Source organism: Adiantum capillus-veneris, chromosome 1, assembly GCF_014529385.1.
Source record: "Adiantum capillus-veneris isolate H3 chromosome 1, ASM1452938v2, whole genome shotgun sequence".
NCBI classification, from domain to species: Eukaryota; Viridiplantae; Streptophyta; class Polypodiopsida; order Polypodiales; family Pteridaceae; genus Adiantum; species Adiantum capillus-veneris.
The window spans coordinates 155,926,151-155,952,469 of NC_140931.1; the positions used below are offsets into that span (position 1 = coordinate 155,926,151).

The following is a 26,319-nucleotide window of genomic DNA, read 5'->3' on the forward strand; positions in this document are numbered from 1 at the left end:
AGAAGCTCATATTTATTCTTAAGCTAGATGAATGTCAAATTGTCAAAGGACGGAGATTGGAACGTATGAGTGTGACACTCATGAATGAGGCAATGTTTTTTGCAAAAGTCGATGCTATCGGTGATCATTCTCAGAAACCATCATTTAGTGTACAATCGGAAAAAGAAATATGGTGGTTAGGAGCTTTTGAAGTTCCGAAAGAGACTCATGAGGTGTTGGCATGGGTCTTCTCTATGATCCCGTGGATCACAGAGGTTATTAAGGCACAACTAGAGGGAGAAAAGCTAGAAGTAGATGGAGTAGGTACATTTGATGTTGAGTGGCACTTAGGAGGTGATCTAAAAACAATCAAATGTATACTTGGGTGTAAACAAGGTGCTTCATCACTTCTTCCTTGTCCATATTGTGTACGAGGATATAAGGAGAGTATTCGTGGCTCCACGTGGGTCTTCAAAGAAAAATGTCAAGGGAAGTCAGGCAACAGGGTCAATGGATGATGATGCAAGGGATTGGGTGTGCTCGGTTTTGAAGTGTCCTATCATGGAGGTCCCCAATTGGTCGACAAAAGATAAAACATGGCATCCCATTATCAATTTTCCACTTACAAATGTACACTTTTGCACTTTGCATGCCTTTATGCGTATATTTGATCGCTTGTTAAAGCTTCACATAGAGTACGCTTTCACAATGAAACCACTTTCCAAATCCGTGGAAGCCATTGGAATAGTTGAAACAATTCTAAATTCGATTGGATGTCATGGTGGCAATGTTTCTATCATCGGTGAGGTGGAAAATATGCATGAAGTGCCACAAAAAGTATCTATGAATGGTGTGAAAGCACGTAGGTTTTTCAAGAAACCAGAGATGCGAAAGGAGAGGGGTGAAGAGGATGCTCCATGGGAGCTATGGAAAGCGCTTTGCAAGTGTACGACCGATCAAGATTCAAATCCCGTGCTTGTAAATCTGCGTAGGCAAGTGTGGCACCACTTGGAGTTAGTGCTTCAAATCATGTGGAAACCCCAAACCACGAGCGAGCAACAAAATTTGTTCAAAGATCACATTTCAAATTTCACTAAAGCATTTGTGCAAGCGTGGGGAGAGAGAAATATCACACACTACATGGTAAGTTACTTTGTTCAGTTCAAATTTTGATGCTATACATAAATATTTATTTGATCTAAGCATTTTTTCTTGATGGAGCATATTTTGTATGCGCGTGGAGAATTCTTTATGTCAAAATATGGTTCATTAGACATGTGGAGCACTCAAGGAATGGAAAAATCACATTATCGAGGCAAAGGTGTTTACTTTAAAAATACACGTCATGGTGGTGGAACTACGAGATCCAACTACATGAAGGATATGTTTGATTGGTTCTTTCGTTGTTCTTTGGGGAGATGTCATGCCATAGAGCGAGCGCGAAAGTCAAGTCTTGCCAAGGAGGTTAGGAGACAATCTCGACTTACTGCTAAAGAGAAATGGAGAAACTCCACCGGACCCCTTAATCATGCTAGGTGGCGTGAAAATCGCCATAGAGTGGGCAAACGTTGGTTACCCAACATGTAAAACAAATGATGCTATGCAATGTAATGTTTATGTTTGTAGATGTCTTTGTTGAGTTGCATATAATACTTCTCCATTTATCCATTTTTTGTTTTTTATATTTTGATGATATTAAGAGTTTTTTTAAGTGGCTTGGTCAAGTGTGAAGAGACCTTTAAAAAAAAAAATAGAGGGCTTTTAGAGAAGAGGGAGTCTCATTTTCAATATTGCCCCTTCCTACAACATGGCACGCACAAAGCAAACAGCAAGAAAAGATCAACCTTTTTTTGCTCACCCTCACTCAACCGTCCAAGGTGCTCAAGACCACCTTGGATACATGAACAAGAGTTCTTAGAAGAGATGGAGAGAGAATGGTCAAGTGAAGAGCAACAAGATGGACAACCTTCACGCAAGAAGAAACGGGTAGTGACATCACACACAGAAACCGAAACGGACAACGAAGCACAAAGCCCACCATGGAGCGGACAGGAGATTAGGAAGACATTGCCACGTGGCTTCGGCGCTCTGCGTCAGATTAGCCTAGAGGTGATCATGGGTTACTAAATGAAGAGGATTTTGAGGATGTAGCAGACGAGCCAATTGGAGCACAGGGTGGAGTTGAAGAGCCAGTCGGAGCACATGGTGGCCTTGAAGATGCGCAAGCTCCTCCTCGCAAGCCCTCTCGTAAAAAGAAAAAGTTTTTCAAGGTTCGCCCTCGCAAGGACCATGTCCCAGATCCTACCATCCCTCAACAACGGGCTCCTGCTGTGAAGCGACGCATTCCAAAGGCGTTGCAAGAGATTCGTCACTATCAAAAAACTTCATACCTTCTCATCTGCAAGGCACCATTCGCACGTTTGGTGAAAGAGATCATGCAAAGTTATCAAATGGCGTTTTGAGTTCAAGGTATCGCCGTAGAAGCTCTGCAAGAAGCGGCACAATATCATCTAATTTCTATTTTTGAAGACACCAACTTGTGTGCTATTCATGCAAAACGGGTGACAATAATGCCCAAGGATTTAGCTCTTGCGCATCGAATCAGAGGAGAAAGAGATTGAATTTGATTTTTATGCAATTTTGCCAATGTAAAGATATCTTTTTGAAATATAACGAGTCGTGGATTTTTCAAATATAACGAGTTGTGTACATTTGTGTTTTAAGTGATATAAGTAAAACTAAGTAGAGAGAGAGAGAGAGAGAGAGAGAGAGAGATGTGGATAGAAGAGCTGTCAACCAAGTGTGGTTGATTGAATAACCAAAAAAGGCATTGTATTCTTATAATATTAGTCTAAAAAAGGGTTCAAAAAGGCTGTCTAGAGGCCTGCCCGCAGAGACGCGCGAGAAGGCAAAAGTGGAAGTTACTTTCTCTTTCTTGCGCGCCTCTGCGACAGGCCTCTAGACAACCTTTTTAAACCTTTTTTAGGCTAAAATTATAAGAATTTTATGATATTATGCTTTTTTGATGTTATTTATATTAAAAAAACTCTATATTTTGATTTAGAGAATTGCACAATCGTATCACAAGATAGAACCAATCACGTACTGTCTATCGTACCATAAACTCAATACAGAAGTTGGAAAGTACCAGTTAAAATCAATTCCCATTCGGATTTTGAAATAACAAAGTACAAAGATGTGATATATCTCATTACATATTTGTTAATTACAAGATTTATGCAGCTATTGAGTGCTTGAGCCATCTAAGATATGGCGAGCAATGTTTTCTCGACACTCTTGGGCGCAGGGAAGCTGTTTGTGCAGCACATCCCAAGCAATTTGTTCCACATTGCTTAGACCTACAGCTTGGCTTAAGGCCACGTTACAAAGCACACGACCACGAATGTGTGTCGCAAATGCAGCACTGGCCAGAGATTTATTTACAAGATATATAACTTGGGAGGCTTGGGATATGGTTGACAGGCATAGGATGCGGCTCATTGCTTTCATCATTGACACCCAAAGTTGACCACAAGGAGTGTACTTCTTGTGGATTATCGCAAAGCCGTCCTGGGGGAGCTTGCCAAGGTAATGCGCAAGAGACGACTGCCATCCAAAAGCTTGGCGCCTACCATCTCCTCCCCGACCTGCATGTTCATCCAGCTCCACAACATTCTACAAAGAAATCAATAGGTAAATAAGATTTCAGAATGCAACAATGAAAATTAACGTAATCACAAAACAAAAATTAATTAATACCTCTTGTTTTTCATCGTCCTCATCATTTATGCCTTTGTTGTCAAGAGAAATAGATGAATTGGGAACCATAGCGACACTCTCAAGTTCATCTATATGAACAGGCATAGGAGTGCGTTGGGCTTCAAGCAATACGCGTGTAGCTACAAACTCATCCTCCGACACAGATGAGTGCGGTGCATCTGTCACCGCCACCATTGCCAACTCCACTGTATCTACTACACTCTCTCCAAGGGGAAGGAGGCTTCGATCCAAAGGATCGAAAGAGGGGTCAATGGCAGAGGACTCTACAGTGGCACAGAGGATGGACAGACACTCATCCATGCGGATGTCAAAAGTCTTTTCAAAATCATGTTAAAAAAATATATTCCTCCCCATTTATCACAATTGGGGAGAGGTGTTCAAAAAAAACCTCCGGAGTTAATGTCTCCTTCGGCGCATCTGCAGCGGGCTTAAAGGATGCTTCTGCACCCTCATCACCCATGGATTTGGCGGCATCCATGACACCTCCTGGGTAGGTTAGGGCAAGAATATTGCCCTCTTTGCTTGCATCCCAGGGCGCTGTAATGGGCTCCTTTGTGTCCTTGACGACACCTCCAAGGCACAAATGAGGTAAACTCACCTCAGATCTTTCAGGCTCCTCCGCAAGAAGAAACACAAAAGTCGCCAAGCGACTTAGGAACTGAGTGCCAACCTTCTTCTTTTTCAAATGTGAATCTTCAATGTACTGACCTGCCTCACCCGCAATTACACAAAATCGCTGAAGTCACCGGGTGAAAGGCAGATCGCCTTTGTGTATGTAGCGAAGCAAATCGCATGGAATCCACAATTCCCCTTGTCCGACAATTGGTACAGCATACTTGTCGATGTAAAATTCAAAAAATTCCAAGATAGGCTGAAAAGATTGGCTGTTTAGGTGAATAGTTCCGTTCACATCAGGGAATTGGGTGAAGAAATTGTGAAGATCGTCACGATCTTGCCACTCGGTTGTTTGTAAAAACGCTTGGAAGCGTTGTAATGCTGTGGCTTTGAGAGGGGTGGAGGAGGATGCCATAATGCTAGCTCTTAAGGTAGGAATGCAAAGAGTGTTGGAGCTCAAATGAGAGTGTGAACAGGTAAAGAGTGTGAAAATGGTAGGGCTTAGGAGGCTTTATATAGCACGCGTCCCTCCCCCCCCCAAAAAAAAAAAAAAACAATAATTAAAATATTAAACAATTTTCATAAAGTAACACAAATAACAAGAAGTTATAAAAAACTTACAAACTAAATTACAATCATTTAACTCTAAAAACACATCACTACAACTTTAAGATAATGTGCATTGCCAAAATTTGATACAACCATCTGCTTGAACTTACAATTGTGATATTATAAGAAATTTAAGTACAAAACATAACTACTCTAATGATAAAATCAAATTCTCTTCCGTCGTCCACGCCTTTTCAATTTGAATCGTGCTCTCCATGCGGCTACCAATCTAGCAAAAAAAAAAAGAAATAGCATACACAACTTAGAGCAAGGAATAATCAAAAGAACATAAATATAACATAATTAAGAGAGAAAAATCATTCACCTTACGTCGTCCGATGCAAAATTTTGTATCTTCTCCATGCTCTAAACCCATTATCACTAAGTGCTCCCGCACATTGGCCAATGTCCAATGCTTGTTTACTTGGACGGTTTCAACGGCACCACTCGACAATTTGATTGCAATATCAAATACCTCAATTGTAGCATCGGTGGATTGCAATGGAATCCATTCACCAAGCTTGCACATCCATCTTTCATAGAAGTACCGCACATAAAGGGTGGAGCGCACTTTGATGAAACAGATAGCAATGCCGAAACTTCCAACCTGACACCGAAAGCGATCTTCGTTGTGAGGTCCTTCAAGATATCTCCACTTCTCGCTAAGGATGGCTTCCAATGTATAGTATTGTAGATCTTTGCAAACATACATAGTATTTGTATGATGGAAAGGCAAAGATCCAAAGATGCTAGCGAAGACATGAGCAGGACAACACCATCCAAGCCCAACGGAACGCGAGGCTTTTCCAAACTTTAATGATGCTCTCACATCAGCTACAATCTTGGCTTTCAAAGACATTACAGTGAATGCATCTGGCTTTGGCCACTCCATGTTACGCAAGGTTGTAGCCTTCAAAGGTTGTAGCTCTCCGTAGCCTTCCTCATCTGTAGGTACAATGTACTTGTGGGTGTAGAAGAACACCCTTTGTCGTGCAAGGTTTGATGAAGTTGTGTTGGAGAAGAGCATATCCCCAAGACTTTCATGCATGGCCGTAAATGTGCATGAAAGGCACAAGAGTGGTTGCTCCTCCACAAGGCTAGAAGGGAAAACATCTACATAGAAACAAAACAGTCCGTGAGATGTAAAAAGTCCATTTTTTTTATTACCACCAAAACCATTGAAGTGCAAGGGACATATAATTACAAGGAAAATCCCTTGGGTTGGTGATCCCTCGTAGACGCATGTGTCCAAACATGAAAACATGTTGAACGATTGCCACCGTACCCTTGTCTCTTACTTGCTTGAAGCCTATTAGTCTTCCCTTCCAATGGAGATCGATGTTTGTTCTTTCACGAACACAATGGGGACCGATTGCGGAAGGTTGCATATAGACCCACGCACCTTCTTGAAAAACCTGAGGTTCCCATTGCTGCTCCTCATTCTTCGAGTTGTGGAGAACCATATTTTGAATGATGGGTTTGGGGCGTCTATTTTGACCATTGTTTGCCATGGATGCTTAAGTGAGAGCTTGAAATTGCAATGGAGAGCTTGGGGAAGGAGGAGGGAGACAAAGTTTAGAGAGAGAGTGGGAGCTTATAGTTGCAATGGAGAGCTTGAGAAAGGAGGAGGGAGACATAGTTTAGAGAGAGAGTGGGAGCTTAAAGTTGCAATGGAGAGCTTGAGGAAGGAGGAGAGAGACAATTTAGAGAGAGAGTGGGAGCTTAAAGTTGCAATGGAGAGCTCGAAGAATGAGGAAGGTGTAAGAGTTTAGAGAGAGAGAGTGAGAGCTTTGTGTTATGGAAAGGGGCTATGGAGGAAGGGAGTCTTGGAAAAAAGGTTCTAGAGTGAGAAAATGACTTTTTGATCATAGGGTAGGTTTGGGGGGAGTTTTGGATGGAATATTTTGAATTTAATTTTTTTTTGAAAATTTTTAAATTTTAGGGTTTTTTCAAAAACGTATCTGTGGACCCACCACTCCCTCCCTCCCTCTTTTACCCATCCACCTCCCTCTAGGATACAAAGCAATAAATGAGTGGACAACTCTATTATTCTCTCTACTTTCTTAGGTTCTAAACTTATATACATTGCTCTCTTCCTATTGGCTGGAGCCTAAATAACCTTAATCCTATATGGCCCAAGGAGAGTCCACATTTTTCCTAATGGGATGGAGCTATTGCAAGCTTTGATATTATATTGGGGATGCCCAATGGTGTTTTGGAAGCTATCCAAGTGAACAAGCATTGGACTCTAGTAACGTGCGAGAACATTTAGCCATTATGAGTTTTGAGGATCTTCAACAAGCTCAACTTCGTCTTTAAGGTCACAAGGTGGGGATCCTTTCACCAAATTTTTGATCAATCAAAGTTTGTCGTTTATTGCTTCACTTATTGTTGAATGTTTGGAAAGAGAATGCAAGACAAAATGAAGGTCCAAGATGATTGGGGCATATATGGAATTATGATATCGTTGTTATAGCTTTGAAACTCTTACATTTTTGGAAAAATCCCCTCTGTAATCAATTTGCTTAGCTTTTGTAAATTTTGGACTTTGAATATAGTTTTTCATTCACCAATATCGATCTTGTGTACAATTTGTTTTAGTACCATTTTTATGTATTATTTAAATCTATGCTTCACAATGAGGCAAAATCCATTTTTATAGCGTGATTTGATTGCCACATTTAAAAAAGGTATTTTTTGAGCTATTTTTGGAAAAAGTGTCTTATTTTAAAATTTCCACCATTATCAAAGGAGGGGCTTGATATCTCATCCTCACTTTTCACATTCCTAACCCTTGAAATTTTCCACTTTCTATCGACACTTCGAACCAAATATGGATGCATCCACAACCGTTGTTTTTGTGCCCACATCCACCCCTTTGTCATGCATCACCCTCTTCCTTGAGGACACCAACTACAAGGAAAAGCTGGATCTTCACACCTTTTTCACTCGTCTCCCCGACCTTGACACCATAGTTTCCCTCCATGGATGCGTTTGTAGAGATTTTAGCCTTCATGGAGGTGCACATCATCAAATATACTGTAACTATCCCCCCACATGCAGGGATCTTGGTGCCTTACAATCTCTTCCACTACATCCACAAAGGAGATCACCCATTATTTAAGCGGTGGAGATGGTTCTAAGAAATTGCCATCAATGCATGGCATTTCTCAAAGGAGGCCCTAGGGGTGCTAGCGCTAAAGAAGCACAAATCGGGGTGTACCTTTCTCACTTGGCTACTTTTATCTTCCTTGTTAGCGAGGAACCCAACCTGGAGGAGGTGCAACTTCCACACCTTCATGTTGGCTCCATCAACAAAGATGCCAAGGAGAAGTAGGGTGTCCCCATGAACCCTTCAAGCAAAGGTCAATCACTTCAGCTTGAGTACCCTAGGGGATCGATAAAGTGGTTGAAAAACCCATCCTTGTGGCTACCACTAGTGTCACTCTAGAGGATGCTCCATGATGGATGAGGCAATCCCAAAAGTAGAGATCAATCACTTATCGTTAGTGGTAGTAGATAGGGAGGAGTTTCTTTTTTTGCATGACTTGGAGAAAGCATTCGATCAATGCATGGATGAGTGCCTGAGTGTGATATGCACCAGTGTCCAATTCCCCCTAGACTCCACACCAGATGCCCTTGAAAGCAAGCTCCTACCACTTGGAGACTCTGTCACTGTGACATTATTGCACTTGTGTGTGTGGAGGCTCTAGCAGCAGAGTAATTGCACGTGATAGAGGAAGATTTCCAAGCCATGCAAGTAAAGGTTATGGCTCCAATGATGCCTATTCCAATGTAGAATCCTTGTTCGGTTGTGTCCACCCCCCTTTTTGCTTTTCTTGGCCTTGTGTGCACTCCAGGACACTCGAAAAGAACATACTTTGCTTGAATTCAAGTGTTCATGCATAAATACACACCCTTCCCCTCTGACACTGGTGGACCCAAAGATTGTATATTAGACATACATCATTTAACTTAAAAACATTAAGAAGATAAAGATCTTAAATGATTTCAGACATAGAAGATACAAAACTTTGAATCCTTTAGTTATGAACAAAATGTTTGGATACAAAAGTAGGTTGAGTAATACAAAAAAGATAAGTTTTGCTTCGGCTAGAGCTCAAAGTCTTGCATCAAACCGCCTGCAAGTTGCATGTCCTTTGGTTATATAGTCACTCTCTGAGGTTGGTTATCCTCTAGCACAAAAATGATGTGGGCCTTTGCAGCTTCTTGAATTGCCTCTAGTGCCATTGCTTGCATTCTCCTTCACTGTGCAAGCAAAGGGGGCTCATCAAATGAGCAGCTCGATTGTCTTTTGGTAGTGCCAGATTTTTGCAAATGCCCTTGTAATTTTGCAACGATGTTGGGGTTGTCTAGGGATGCTTGCACATTTGTTGGTGGGTTGTGCTTGGGCTTCTTAAAAAACTTAGATTTGTGGCAATTTACATGCTTTGCCGCCACTAGTGGTGCTGCCTCCTCCGACTCCTTATTGTCCTCCTCTCTCATTGCCTCTTGATCTTGTGCTATAGGGAGAGCTCCTTGACCACGGGGTAGTGTCTTCCTCGCCACTATCACCCGGTGTGTGCATGAGATCTTAGCACCCTACAATGGTAGCTCTGTCTCTGACTCACTGTTATGAGACAGACCGAATGGGCGCCCACCTTGCCAGACATGTAGCCGAATGCCACATTTGTACTCTATTATTTTTCCGAGCTAGTGTAATAATACTCTGTGTAAATCTTGATTCCAGAGTAGCAGGTCAATTCCCTGAGTTGTAATGTTATCATGAAAATTGTAAATCCATGTGAACCTGCCACTGGCCATTTAGAATGTCCTAGGTATAAATGTCAATAACCTTAATGTGAAAGGAGGCTTATCTTTAGAAGAAGAAGGGAGCTTTGAAAATGTATGCTCAAGCTACAAAGCTGCTCCAACTTGTAATCAACTTTTAATACGATTAGGTAATCAATTTTCAAATCTGAAATTTGCATTGTGTTCCTCTCTCTTTGCTCTTTCAATTAAGTGTAAGCATTGTCAATTTTGTTGAGGTTTGTAACTACACATTTGTGAGCTTAATCTTCAGATTTGAGTGCTTAAATCACTACTTTTAGTCGTTTTGACCATAGGCAAGTGTTTTTAGACCATAGGGCGACATTTCTGAATAGTTTTGTTGCAATTTTCAAGACCTTTTTCATGATGGATCGTGATACATTGTTGGATTGCAACCATACTTGGCAGGATAGTGCCTGTAGATGTCCTAGCCCTTCTCCTAAAGTTTCATTGCATTCCGATTCCATTCGAGTGCCAAAATGGCGTGATGACCTAGTGTTGTGAGAAAGGATATAGGCATATTTTCTTGATCATTGAGTGTTGGTTTGCTTGTTGAGTTGGTATGTTTGCTTGTTAAGGTTCACTTCTTCAGATTGACAGTGTCAAAGAGTCTCCGTGCCCCATCCGAGTCACTTTCGTGAGTATCGACATTATGTTAGTGCCCGATATCTATGTTATAGACGTCCATCACGGCGACCCGCTAACATTGGCGCCGCTGTCGGGGATATGATCCTTAGATGGTGGGTGACCTAGTGCATATTTAGAGAATTCTTTTTTAAATATTTGCCTTCCATTCCATTTACACTTTAGCAGCAGTGAAGCAGCTAGACACGGGGTTTAGTGCTTGGTAGATTCTAGAAGTCGAGGACTTGCTAGGTCTATTCTTCAGCGGTAAAGAGGGTTGTGAGTGAGATAGCCAAAATCATTTCATTCTCCGATTTTCTCTATGCTTTCAAAGTGCTATACCATTTTCTATTTCAACTTTATTTTTTACTGTTCAATTTGTTTTTGTTTGTGTTTCATTTTAGTACTTAGGAGTAGGATAAGTAGAAACTACCACCATCAAATTTGGGCTAAAAGGTTGAGGAAAAAAGGGTGAAAACCATATTTTGGCCAAAATGACCATAAACTCTGAAATTCTAAAAATTTGATGGTAGAGACCTCAAAAGTAATCCAAATTCAAAAATTTGTGGTTCAAGGGCATCAACAGACTCTCTAGAAGCAGTCTGGAAAGTTTGGCTAGAATCTGTGGAGGAACATGGATCGTGATCCATGTACCCCGACGACCAATTTTGCTGAAAAGTGATCAGTGACACTATGCATCAATGCGATATTGCCCTAATTTCTTGAAAGAAAAACTCAAAAATCACATCAGAATTGGCTCTTAGGGGGGGGGGAAGCAAAACAAGCATTTCAGACACAAAACTTGGGGGTTTTCAGCTTTTTGGGATCCAAATTCAAACAAGGGGTGAGGTTTGGCTTCTATAGCAAATAGAGAACCAGTAGAACAAAATTCATGAAAAAATGCTACTAAACACGGATCTCGATCCATGTATCTTTTGACATTTGGGACTGATATTTGACAAGTACATTCGTGATAACAATTGAAACAACTTTGCCAAAAGGGACCATACCAAAAAGTTACAAAAAGTTGATCAAAACACCAAAATTTTTCCAGATAGCCAAAAACCACAAGGCAAATAGAAAAATTCACTTTTGACTAGGAAAAAATTGTCCAAATTCAAAAAGAAGTGGTGGAATAGACTACTACACTGCAAGTTATCATCATACCAAATTTGGTGTTCAGATGTGATGGAACATGGATCGCGATCTATGTACCTCATCAAAATTTTGGACTAAGATTTGAGCAGTAGGTAGCTGAGACATAGATAAACACTTTTTTGAAAAGAACCATATGCAAAAAAGTTGTAAAAAGTGGTCAAAAGAGCCAAAAATAGTTCAAGGTGAAAACCCTAAAATAGACCCAAGGATTGACTTTTGCCTAACCTAGAAAAAGTCCAAATCACATAAAAACCATAAAGCAAGGATCAATCGACCAAGGGATAGCTGTGTGCCAAGTTTTAGTACCTTTTGACACAATGATACATGGATCGCGATCCATGTTCCTCTATCACAAATTGATACCAAACTTACATTATAGCTAAAGCCCATCGCAGGGAGTGTAGTGGTCTTTTCAAAACTAAATTTGGATATCAAAAACCATACCAAAAGCCCATAGCTGCCAAGTACTCTGAGAAAGTGCTAAAATTGACCTAACTTTCAATGCAGAGGTCCATTTTCAAAAAAATTGATGCCATAAGACCTACTAATCATGTTGATTCTGATGGTACAAAAAAGGTCAATTTCAGCTCCAAACATGGATCGCGAGCCATATACCCATAGTAACAACTTAACCTGAAACTTTCCAGATGAGTAGTGCATACACAAGGAAACATATCCCCAAGTCCAGTTTGGAAAAAAATTGAGCAAATTTGGGTCAAAAGGGAGCAAAACAAGTGACAGACTAAAACCCGCACTATAGACCTAGTGTTGGCCATTTGACCTGTCAAAACAAGTCCAAATCCAAAAAGATTTGAGACTTAGCTTGTGGACATAGAGTGCAACAAGCTGCCAAGAGATCAAGTCCAGTGTGGTTGAACATGGATCGTGATCCATGTACCTCAACCTCAAAATTTGATCAAAATTGGTACATAGCCTACATATGACCTTGTCTACATACAGTCAAAATTTGGGAAAATTTGGAGGAAAAAAAATTTGACAGAGGAACATGGATCGCAATCCATGTCCCTCAACATATAGTGGGGGTATCTGACTTCATGATCTTGTAGACATACTTGAGAACATCCCAAATCTCAATTTTGAGCTAAAAGTACCTTCTGGAGACCAAGATACAAGTCAAAGTTCCTATGTTCTAGTCCTTAGACTGTCTAGTGCTGTTTCAAGTGCAGTTCACTAAAATTGCTCTAACGTTTGATAGACAACTCCAAATTGAGTAAGGTAAAGCCAGGAAAAAAGCTTGTGGGCAATAGGACACACCTAAAGCTGAATTTTTCCAATTTCCTAAATCCAAACTTTTAGGGTACCCATAACCAATTTAAGAAACCAAAAGAGTAATAAATTCTTGATTTCTAAGAGACCTGATTAGGGGCAAAAAGGGATAGGTTTCACTACGCCAAAGTGGGCTTGTAAGAGACTACCTTGAGAATCTTGAGTGAGCCTTAATCATGAAAAATCATCCGCCACCAGGGTTCTCTACTCCACTCAGAGACATGAAAAATGCAAGAAACATTGCCGACAACAGTGGGATTGGGGGAATGCATAGAGGAGAGGCATCCTTTGATCAACAAACCGAACGTGAGATTCATCAAAGCCAATGAAGCTTTGAGAATTCTAACGGATTACACTTATGAGGGTTTATATAGATTCACAAACGGGAATCCATATATCTTCTACAAGTGTGTAGAACCCAATGCCAGGGAGTTGACCACCCATAAGAATCTCTATGCATTCAAGTATACAAATGCCCATGAAGTTCAAGTTTTGATGGTAGATAAGTATGGAAAAGAATACAAACTTGTCAATCCAATTGACTTGGAATGATACACATACAAGGGTACTCCGATCTCTACTTACTTTCAGCCAATAACGATGCCAGAGCACATATTTGAGAGGATTCCACCGGGATTTTCTCCACCACGAGAGGAGAGAGCAAGAGCCGACTTTGCAAAAGATCACGAGCTGGTTAGATTGGTGACTGAACTAAAATGATTAAGACCATATCAAGTGGCCCAATGTGTCAAGACAAAGTCCAATGGGTCAGGGGATCACAATGCTCATGTATCACTCTTCATACAAGTTTTGGGCTGACCAGATTGCAGATTTTCATACTCAGTATGAGAGATTCGGGTTGACATTAGAAGGAGCAGCTTTGACGTGGTTCCAACCATTGAACAAAGATGATTTTCCCAACATAGCACAACTCTTACATGATTTTGTAGAGGAGTTCAAAAAGGGGAATCAAACACAATACAATGTCTAAAATATACACTTTCAAATAGAAAAATGATGAAAAATTGAAGGAAGCTTTGCTTCTCTTCAAAAAATACATTGAGAGATGTCTTGTGAGAGAGCTACCTCAAGATGAGAGATTATCAGTTCTCTTCATAGAGGGCTTGAGTAACGAGACTTAAAAAGGACCTACATTTAAAAGGATGCACGACGATCAATCAAGTCACTAGAGAAGCTCTATATCTAGTTGACAATTGTAAGGCCTACGGAGACGTGACTGAAGATACAGACAACGCGACTAATAGTGCCTCATATCCAAAGAGAGAATCAACAACAAAGAGAGATGTTAAAACTCTTTGAGAACCAATCATTGATCAAGTGGTCAAAGAGGTGATTAGAAGAATAAACAAACGATACTAACAGAACCTGAATGTACGACAATCACATTTGAGGAGATGTAATACTTGTGGAGGGGATCACCCCACTCCATGGTGTTGCAATCCACCAAAGCCACAATGTGTGCTAGGGCAACAAACACCTCTTCTGAATGATGGTAGAGTAATATTCAACTAGACTCAGCCAGCACATGTGCCACAATTCGTGAAAAACCAGTACTCCATGGATGCAAATATGCTCATGTTCATCCCGAATTAGGAGTATGGTTTGAAGAACATTCTCACCAGGCCAGAACAACCATTGGTTGGATCACCAGCTATGAAACAAGAAGGTCCATGCTATGAATGTGGAGGTGACCATTGGGCACAAAGTTGTCCAAACAAAGGTCCACAAATAGAAATATTTGTATTCTGTGATGGTTGTGGGAGAGACCATCTATGCCAACACTGTGCTAAAAATCCAATTTTCAAAGGGAAAGCAGTAATGAATATTGTAGGCCTGATGCCTTCTTCAAGCGAATCTGAGGTAGAACCCGTGATTCCTTTAAATGTGATGACTCAAGCTCAAGCTCAAGAAGCTGCAAAAAATGCAATCTTTGAGGAGGAAGCCACATTGCCTGTTCAAACAGAAATCGAATCTCATCGGTGAGAACAGGAAGCAAAACATGGAAAGCCAAACGAGACAAAATGAAAGCAAAGAGGATACATGAGAAAGATGCTTTGAAAACTGAACTAAATCAAACAAAAGAACAGCTCATACAAGAGCAAGAAAGCAAGAAAAATGCAAAGAGACCTAAAAAGTCAAAGACTAACTTGGGAGGTTCAGCCTTGGTGGACATAGTCTTTGAGCCTTTAGATGCAATTTTGAAGGCCTACGAAGCTAAGCTAAAACCTAATCAAACCCAAGAGCATAGATGGCTGATATATCCTCATCCAGAGAGGTTGCAAATGTGAAAGGAGCTCATTCGGAGAGACCAAGCTCTTATGGAACCACATGTTTCATATGCTCCAAAAAGGGAGGTGCTAATCCGTTAAAAAATCCAAGAAATGAAGAGCCATGGTATTGTAAATAGAGACCAGAAAGAGCCGAAGTTGAGACACCTTTAGATACAAAGGAAGTAGCCAATACCACAGATGGGGTGGGCTCACAATCAATGATGCCTATTCCAGAGGTAGAAGAACCGTGGCCACAATCCTTATGGGAATCAATCAGAAACCAAAAAGATGGTAGTGCTACTTTATAGCCCGCACCAATCCCTGAGATAAACATGGATCACATTTTTTTTCCAGCGGATATAAAATCTTTATATGGGGATGCCGGGTCTATCGCATCTCAAGAGAGCAAACCACGCTCTCTACAGACTTTTTCATCTTTCATAGGAGAACTCGAAAAAAAATCGGAGGTTAAAATGGCACCTTCTCAATGGAAAGCCACACCAAAAATGATGGATACCAAGAGCCTGCACGAATTGATGTCTTCTCCTATTCAATGCACGCTTTATCTCTCAGAGTTGCTAAAAATTAGAGCGCATCTATGGGCCCAAATGGGCAAACACCTAAGAAAGATGGGGTTGAAAATCCCTTCACATAACCAACTTGCATACAAAAACATCAATGACACCTTGCCTAAGAAACCATAGACAAAGCCAGTACCAATAAATAAGGTGGGTGACTACTTCGAAGGAGATGAAGGAAACACCACCTTACCACTTGAGTACAAAGGAGTAAAAACGGTTGATATATTAGATAGTGGGGTAGGAATTTCCATGGCAATCAAAGAAATGTGTGAAAAAAGGGGAAAGCCTGCTCTTAGGAAAACTCGATTGAAATTGCAATTAGTGGATGGATACGTGGAGAGACCGATAGGAATTTTAGAACAAATCATTGTATCCTCATGTGGCATTGAGTCTGATCACACCTTTGCCCTAATGAATTTTGACAAGAGCACCAACTTTGACATCATATTGGGCAGACCACTCATGCGTCAGCTCAAAATGGTACAAGATTGGGGCTATGACTATATCTACATGAGACACAAAGAGATCACTACAAAAATTAGTGTCAAAGATCATAGTTATAGAGATGTAGAGCGAACCCCGGGGGAAGAATTACACTCCACAACTAACGAGGAAAATGAGGTACCTGCTTGGTTGCAGAGCAAAGCGTATATTTGGATGTGTGGAGCTTCGAAGTGTGGAAGTCTTAGAAAGGAAGATTGCATCCTAGAGCGTTCAGTAGAAGATGAAACTTATATTAAGGAACCATTCCCAAAGGAGTTATTTGAACCCTTTGGATGGGATCAAATACTGGTGACTCTTGATGTCTACGTAAATGAGGTGACCAACACCAAATTTTGCGATGAAGATGGCTATGATATAATTATCTTATTTATGATAAAGGTGTTGAAGAAAGCTAACGAGGTTTGTGAGTGTGAAAGCAAAAAAGGTGAGACAGATAGCTACGTCATGGAGCATGATGCCAAAGTGCAAATGAAGGAAGCAGAGCAACCACAAGAATATGTCATCATTGACATATGTGAAGAATCGTCAAAAGTTGTTTCAAAGAAGTCGGCTATAAAAAAAAGCGCAAATAAAAGCAAATGAAGGAGCAAAGTTTCCAAGTTACGTCAGATATTCAACAAACGCAAAATCAAAAGAAGAAGAAGGACAAGAAAGAAGATGGACTATCTCCTACGACAATCAAATTTAGCATATGCGGAGAAACAGGACTTAAAATCACATGTTCAGTTGTGATAGATCCTGAAGCGACAAAGAATCTAATGTCTTATGGAACATGGATAATGATGGGGAAGCCGCCAATCATCGAGCTAGAGGAGATAGTGTATACAAGTTCTAAAACGGTGATTCCTAGCTTTGGCATGATAGAAGCGGTACTCAAGTTGAGTATTGTGGAGTACAAGGATACTTTCCACATAATTGAATCCCATTGCATCAAGGAGAGTCTAGTCCTAACAGAAAGCTGGAGGAACATCTTCTTTCGACAACAATCAAAAGCTTCAACAACGACAACAGTAAGATTCCATGAAGCTTCTCAAATACATGCGGAGAAGAAATCGCCAACCGTTGCATAGAAAGGTAAAACAAAGGTAAACACCAAAGTATATCAACCTGGCAAGATGACTTTACCCTCAACGAGCTTCCATCAAACTTCCTGTGAAGCCTCTACATCAAGACCCAAACCATCGACAATGAAATGGAAACCGAAGCAAAAAGTTTATCAACCAAAGTTTCTATCACCAAAGAGAATAAACCAAGTTTTATTATCCAAAGAGTACATCAACGTCAATGATCCAGTTTGGATACATCAAGCACGGGGGTTCAACCTCAACAACAAAAGGTGACATGGTGGGTAGTATCAAATGAGTCAATTACTACTCAAGGATACTTCCAAGGAAACACCAGTGTTTGGGCCAAAAATCCTAAAGTAATAGCTTGGTCCTACCCACCTCAACCAACAAGCTCTATAAAAAACAATACGCGCCATCAACGGAATAGAAACAACTCAAGCAAGAGAAAGAACAACCATAATAGGTAAAAGAAAAGATCAAAGAAACAAGCAATGCAACAAGTTTGGGTACTAAAGTCAAAATCTAGTCAAGTTACCCCAAGAAAAACAGGTAAAGCAATGGAGAATTCCATTCAAGCTACTCAAAATATAAGGATTTTATATAGGTAACACTCAAATATGGTTACCAAAAATTGTAGCACAAGCTTCTATCCAAAGGCAAGCAACGACAACCAAAAGCCAACAGAAGCCAATTGCAACCAAGGCTGCTGCAATCCATAGATGGATACCTTGTCATCAACTACTAAATCAGGGCTTCTACAACGGAAACAATCAGTTATGGTTATTGAAGCCTAGTGTTCATCAAGTCATCAAGAAAAGGAAGCAAATGCAAAAGACGGTCACACAAGGACCAACGACAAGGTGGGTTCCAAAATTGCTAGTGGGAACTCAATCACAAAGAACCCACACACATAAAAAATTGCTTCTCATGGGAGATAAAGCAAAAACTACATCAGTCCCTACGAGAGCTAAAGGACTTGCTTCACAAAGCAGTGGGAACATACGACAAGCAAGTCAAGAGGAGCTAAAATATGCCAACCTACTGGACAAAATGGTGGCATCTAATGACCAAAACGATCAAAGAGGCCTAAATTTCCAGAACTTATGGAAATGGGTTTTTGGTCTTGAATAGGTAAGTCCAAGTCGCCATTAAAAATACATGGCATAAAAGTCAAAGTATGGCAGTTAAGCCACTAATTGAGTGAGGTGCTAGTCCCAAAGCTTCATGTAATACTCTTTGTGGTCTAAGCGTCTTAGCTATTCTAGGTATTGCTCAAGCTGAAAGAGTTGAGCATAATTATGTTGTGTCGCTCATGCTGGTAAAGGTGAGCACAAGAGTCAAAGACATTGTAGTAAAATGGTAAGTGAAGGAGGAAGTTCAAAAGACACTCACGCACTCAGCACAATGAGGTATGAGTGGAGAAGATTCTGCATCAAAAACCCTTCAACATGGAAGCTATTGCGACATCCTTTGATGTCACATGTGCAACATTTGTTCCTTGAAGCACCAATCAACTCCATCTTCCGCACTACATGCTTTTGTTTGAAAATTTCTTGTATGCATATAGAGTGTCCCATAATTGGCACTTGCATTGTGCAACATTTGTTCCTCGAAGCACCAATCAACTCTATCTTCTACACTACATGCTTTTGTTTGAAAATTTCTTGTATGCATATAGAGTGTCTCATAATTCGCACTTGCATTAGACTATCTTCCTTTGTTTCTCCCAAGCACTCACCTTGCATGACAGGTACTTCAAGTCCAAATGCTCAACTATAATAAGAGCGTATACCAAAGGCACTTTTTTTTCACCGGGTTTTTCCCTTTGGTCATCCAAGTTTTAAGACCCTAATCTAGAAACCGTCATCATCATTTTCTTGTATATATTACTTCTACATCAGCAATAAGGAAGTGGCTACCCAAATCAATTGTCAAAAACTTGGAGCTAGAGCTGGAGATCAAAACACACTTATCAAGAACATCTCTAATCTTCATGGGTGACAACAAGAAGGGACAATAGTAGAAAGTCAAAGAATGACCTACAATGATAAGCAAGGATACCTTCAGTAAATGAGCTATCCACAACAATCAAAAGTAGCTCACACAATGCTTAATGTTGGTTACCTATTGTAGACAACTCACATTGCAGTGGGACTTGAAAGCAAACCCATCTTAAAGTCCATGCCACAAAGAGGTCAGTTCTACAAACCCAAACACATCAAAATATATCTTCATGATGGCCAAGACTGGCAACAAAGAGGAGAATGCAAAACAATAAGAAAATCTACCTCAACAATCAAAGCTCAAATCACGTATCAACAACACAATAGCTATGCATCACTCAAGAAGGGGGGAGCATCATCAATGACAACGCACTTCCCAAGATGAAGACCAACCTTGAAGACAAAGCTGAAGACAACCCTATGACAAGACTGCACAAGGTTGTGTAAAGGGATGACACGATTTAGGAAGGGGGGAATGTTACGAGACAGATCGAACGGGCATCCACCCGCCGGCAAGCCACATAGCTGGACGCCACATTTGTACTCTATTAGTTTTCCGAGCTAGTGTAGTGATACTGTGTGTAATCTTGATTCCAGAGTAGTAGGTCAATTCCCCGAGTTGTAATGTTGTCGTGACAATTGTAAAGGTCCATGTGAGCAGGTCATTGGCCATTTAGAATGTCCTAGGTATAAATATCAATAACCTTAATGTGAAAGGAGGCTTATCTTTAGAAGAAGAAGGGAGCATTGAAAATGTATGCTCAAGCTACCAAGCTGCTCCGACTTGTAATCAACTCTTAATACGATTGGGTAATCAGTTTTCAAATCCAAAACTTGCATTGTGTTCCTCTCTCTTTTCTCTTTCAATTAAGTGTAAGCATTGTCAGTTTTTTTGAGGTTCGTGATTATGCGTTTATGAACTTAATCTTCAGATTTGAGTGCTTAAATCATGTTTTAGTCGTTTTGACCATAGGAGAGTGTTCTTAGACCATAGGGTGACATTTCTAGATAGTTCTGTTGCAGTTTTCAGGACCTTTTTCATGATGGTTCGTGATTTTTCTACCTTGTTGGATTGGAACCAGACTTGGTACGATAGTGCCTGTAGGTGTCGTAGAACTTCTCCTAAAGTTTGGTTGCATTCCGAGTCCGTTCGAGTGCCAAAATGGCATGATGACCTAGAGCTGTGAGAAAGGACATAGGTAGATTTCCCTAATCATTGAGTGTTGTTTTGCTTGTTGAGTTGGTATATTTGCTTATTAAGCTTCACTTCTTGAGATTGACAGTCTCAAAGAGTCTTTGTGCCCCATTCGAGTCACTTTTGTGAGTATTGACATTATGTTAGTGCCCAATAACTATGCTACAGACGTCCGTTCATGGCGACCCGCGAACACTCACCATCTGTATGCACCACTTAAGCTCAAGACCCTCCTGCTTGTGCTTTTTGGCATGGTGGTTGTTCCCGTTCACTTGAGGATGATGATTCCTCTTCTTCTTCTTGCCATCGTTCGGTGCGTTGCTTGAATCTCTGATGTGGTGTCTATTGTACTTGCTATTGAGCACCAAGAATGTTGGCCGGAATTTTATTGTGTTTTTAAGCCATGTAGGCTTCTCGCAACCTTGAAGAGTGTTCTTGTTAGTATGCAGATGCTCTTTGGTGGGTTTTTTGTTGGTTTACACCATGGGATATGGTGGGAGCTCACCTATGGAGAGAAACCAAGTGACAAGTGAATGGATCTTATATTTATAAGGGCCCATTTTGGAAGGGCCCTTTCACACTATAATTTTCTTTAAAATGCTATTATTTTTTAAAAGGGTGCCCTCAAACTTTAATAAAACTACGTGTTTTAGAAGAGAATCTACTAGTGTTGAATCCACCTCAATACTTGTTGGACCTTGCATTGGCGTGGATTAGTTATCAGTGTTGAATCCACATCAACCCTTGTCGGACCCTTTGTTGGCACCATGTTGTATGCTTGGTGGGAGCTTTGTGACATTCGCCAATTGTTATTGTGCTCTTGATCACTCAATTAGCGCACTTCCCTTGCAATCTTGGATTTCCGTGCAAGCTCCATGGTGGGCTTACAAGAAAATGTCCTTTGAAAGAACTAGTTTAACATCTCTTCCAAATAATTAGATTGTATTGCACCACCACCATGTCGAGTATTTTTCAAGTACACCCCCCTAGCTTGATAATGGGACTTCTCCATGCCTTGAGTGCTAAAAATCTCAAGCAAACCATATTTTTGCATAAAAAATGCTCCATGCACAAATAATATATGATGTTCACACGAGTAAATGATGCAAGTTATGAAATGAAAACAATCTCTTATAATACTTTCACTATGTGGCATGGCTTACCATGTAATGTGTGATGTTATTCTCACCCCAATCAAGGGTAAAGACCTTGGTGAAATCCGCCAACACCACTTGGAATGATTGGCGTTGATCATCTGTTGTGTTGGTAAGACCCATAAGCTTGACCATTCTATCAAAAATTTCCCAAACTTGCTTGTGCTTGTTTGCAAGCACACATTTGAGTCATCGTGTTAGTATTAGGTTTGCCCAATTTCTTCTAGATGTATCTGGCTTTTTGTCCACTCACTAACACTTGTTGGGGGCGATCTCATGGGCCTCCCCTATGTCTTTGCAGCAACAATTGACACATTTCAACCATGACAACAAATGGAATTGAGGAGTGCTTCCACCCTAATAATCACCTCCTAAGACTTTTGCAATGGCTTCATTGTGAAAGCATAGTCAATGTGGAGCTTCATTAGCCTATTGAAAATGCACATGAATGTGTGCAATGTATAGAAACGTATATTAGATAGAGAAAATGGAAATATGGGATTCTAGGCCTTGTCCTTTAGTGCATGATCTAGATGAGGCATCTCAAAACAAATGCTTCCCATTCCCTGTCTTCATCTCCACCATGAAAACTATCCAATGCTTTGTCTCCATCATCTTGCCATGGAAGCATTGAGCTACCTTTGCAAAGTCCTTTTGTGCTTTTTTTCCATTAGGTTTGTACCTCTGTGAACAAGGATAGAGAGAAGAAGCCCCTTGTTTGCAGCCTAGCAAACATTTTATGGTCTTTAAGGCCTTGGCCAAGTGCCACTCCCATCAAAGCTACCTAAACCCTCAACCTCCAACTTCTCAGCTACAAGTTGGGAGTGTATTACTATGTAATACATGGAGTTCTCTCAAAAATCCATGAAAGTACTCCATTGGTCTCTTTGGGCACCTCAATAGCACCCAGCCACCAAATATCTTTCTCTAATTTCACACTGAAAGACGGGGTGGGAGATGGCTCAATTGAATTCCTTTGCTTTTTTTTGCAACAAGGCTTCATTCAATAGAATGACATTTAACCTCTCCAACCTTTGAACTCTCACTATTTGACACTCATCAAGTTTTAGCACAAAAGCGACCATTGTGCCAAGCACTAAAAATCAAGTAGAGGCAAAATCTTAGACATCACAGTCTACGATAACAAGAATACAACCAGTATATTGTGTTGTCTTCTTGAGATAACTCATAGAATCTAAGCATAGTTTGGTAAAGACTTTTGCGGCCCATAAATATATTGTTCCACCTTGTGTAAGGGAAGGCCTTCTTCACAGATCTTATGGAGTTTTTCCTAGCTTTGCCCTTGTCTTTGGCATGCATGAAGCATAAAATGAAGCAGGAGTTGTGTCCTCAATGTTTAGGTATGTCCCAATGCAAGAGAGAGTATCTTTGTTTGTGGCCTTCATCCATATATTTGTAGGTGTGATTGAAGTCTAAAAGCTTATGTTTCTCACTTGTGTTTCCCATGGTATTAAGAAACCATTTGTATTCAAAGTAGGCTAGGTATGAGTTACACATGAGGGGGGAGCAAGATAAGCCCATAGGAATTCCTAGGCTTTGGTTATAGCAAAAGCCTTTAGATTGTACATAACAATTGTCTAGAAGCCATGAGACAAGGTTACATAACTTAAGCTTGTTGAAGTGAGCACTATGTGTTGAATATTTTTTAATCGGTTTGGGTTTATTAACAAGAGAAAAGGATGAGAGACCTTTTATGTTAGCATTATTAAATGCAATTTTGATCATCTGTATTTTAACCCCAGATCACCAATGAGGAGGATGTCTTTGTAATACTGAGTGATATAATCAAAGAACATATGAAAAATTTGTTTAGGGAAGTTGAGCATAACCTCAATAATTTTTTTTACAAGCCAGTAAGGGTTGAAATAGATTTTTAAAAAAATCCAAACACACTTTTTGTTTTCTTGCACATACCATATCAAATTAGAATAATACGAGATTAAGGCAAGAAGTGATGTCCTTAGTAATATTAGTAAAGATCTCGTTAGAGGCATCTGAAATCCATTTGAATTTATGTTTGTGGTGTTTATAAGTTGGAAAGAGCACAGGTAGTTTGATAGAGTGAATAGAGTAACCAAGACTCATATTGTGCTTAATGATAAGGCTAGTGGCCTCAATAAGAGAAAGGTTAAGGAAAAGTAATCTCTAGTAAGTCTTGATTGTGCAGCTACCCAAGCAGGGTTTTTGCACATAAAAGTTGGACAATTAGCAGCCCTATCTAGACCAACAATGAACCATTTTTGTGATAGTTTATGAAATTTCTAGCTTAAATATGGTGTAATCAGAGTACTATCAGTAGATAGCCAATTTTATGGTATGAGAGTGATTTTTGAAAAAAACAGGAAAAAAATATTGTTTAACTAGATTGGTTAAGTCTAGTAGGACTGTCATCTCTAGTTGGAAAGTGTTGACCCAGGTCAGCCAAAAAGCTAAGCAAAGTTGAAATGGCAAGGTAAGGGTTTTTAGAAAAAGTTGGAATGTGGTTCAAACCCTTGCCAATAATTCTTTGCATTGTAGGATTACTAATAATTTTAATATCATATGTCCACACATGTTTACTGAGATCACCAAAGTCTTGCAAAAGATATCATACTCTTTACAAAATCATTCTAGAATAGCACTGTCTCGCAAAAAGTCATTGTTGTAAACTAAATCCTTGATGGGTTGATGATAGGTCCATTCAACCAAGATGTTACCTAACATGTTATGATCACCAAAAAGTACTTCAAAACACTTACAAAAGATAGAACTAGGGGTAAACCAATTGAGAAGCTCATTTAATATAAACATTGTACAAAAATATATTCTTGTGTAGAAGTATGGTAGGAATAGTCTCTCTCCAACGAGGGCTAGAGATTACTTGCATATCAAAATGATCTACAAGTCAAGAAGATGTCAAACAGGGATGTTTCTTCCTCTGCCGTCGCCAGTGTAACTTTGAGATTTATCCCTATTATAACTAGTAGAACTGCTGGGAGTTAAAAAAAGATGTAAAAGAGTTATTAGGGGTGGTCAGAGAGTTAGGCCATTTCTAAGAGGGTGGAGTCACTAAGTGTGCATAGATTGCTTTGGAATTCTATAACAAATTCCAGAGTAGCATTGTCCTCGCAGAAGAGGACACCGGTTTTTGGGACAATAGGAGTAGCATGAGCACTAATAAAAGTAGAGTTAAGTCCACACAGTTTCTTAAGAAAATTAGCAAGTTCATCACTAGAGAAAGATAATTGAGCCAATTCTTGATTGTATTGTATAGCTAAAACAAGAATTTGGGCTATATACTGAGAAATCATAGCCACTCCATCATTTGAATCCTTGTCCAAGGTAGCCAAAATTTTGACCCAGTCATTTAAAGAAAGCATATGTAAAATAGATGACCTTTTTGTTAGCTGTTAGGGCTGATCCATAGATAAGTTGTGCAATGTCGAGGTTGCTCATACAACGAAGTACAAGTGAGCTAGCCATAAAAAGGAATTTAGAGGCCATCTCTAGTCCTTGGGAGAGGGATAAAGCCTGTAAGATATCACTTTGCCTTTAGATGTTCTAGGAAGGAAAGGTATGGTTCTAGGTGACAAGGCTTTTTGAGGAGGGTGATCCTTTAAGTATTGTGCAATTTGTTCCATCATCCTTGCATGTTTTAGTGGGTCATGGATGACTCTCATGCGAGTAGTCATCTTGTCATTATTGTGTACCTAAAATATCAATCAAAATCAGGGTGAGTACGCATGGATTAACTTGCAACCCTAAAACCGAAAAAGTCCAAGGGCTATGATAGCCCTGAGCAGGAATCTAGAACTATATTCAAAGAAGGACCACCTAGCACTGTCAACCTATACAAGAATTAATAACAATGGGTCCATCAAATACCTATATTCCAAATGTTTTCTAAAGCCACCGTCCCGATCTTCCAAAAAATTGAAAGAACCTTGTGTTTAGGCCGTGTGTGTTTTTGTTTTTAAACTAATACTTATACACAGCATAACATATTAGTTCAAAAGATAGTTGGCTTTAGAAAAAGGACAGAGAGAAGCACAAAAATGACTCAATCTTTGATTCAATTTTGCACATTATAGTGAGAATGAGTAACATATTAAAGTTTTTTGTACAATGGATAGTCAAGAATAGTGGTCTCTACAATAAAAAAAAGGCATAGGTGTACCAATGGTAGACAACAACTTTAAGCCAAAAAGACCCTAAGTAAAGATAGAGTCCTCACCTGCATCCATATAAACAAGTTAACAGATTTGTTAGCCTTGAATACGTATTACACGTGTCGAAGAACTTATCGGGTGTCATCCATGTCCTACTTAAAATCTTTTTACCTTAAACCTACCATCTTATATTGTATGAAATTGTCACTGAGTTTTTGGAGAGGACTTTATCACATTGAATGATTTTCAAAAGTTTTTCTGATCCAAAGGTCATCACTCCTTCAGATTCCATGAAATTTTTGTAAATAAAAGTTAATATCCCTTTTTTTAAGAAAGAATTTATATTTATTTAAATAGGATAAATTCTGATCAAAAGGCCACTACCCCTTCTGATCCACATGTTTAACCAAAAGCTATTGTCGAGGTAAGAGATCTTTTACCATTTTCAAGATCTTTTATTTACATGCTCAAAT

General features: G+C 39.8%; 1 protein-coding gene across 1 annotated transcript in view; it reads right to left on the reverse strand.

Moving 5' to 3' along the window:
* Positions 1-5,245: 5,245 nt before the first annotated feature.
* Positions 5,246-26,319, reverse strand: part of LOC147465855 (uncharacterized) — a 38,957-nt gene continuing 17,883 nt past the window's right edge. The window contains exon 4 of the mRNA XM_086500544.1: positions 5,246-6,096. Coding sequence (XP_086356670.1) covers positions 5,246-6,096 — 851 coding nt within the window. The remainder of the gene's footprint in view (positions 6,097-26,319) is intronic.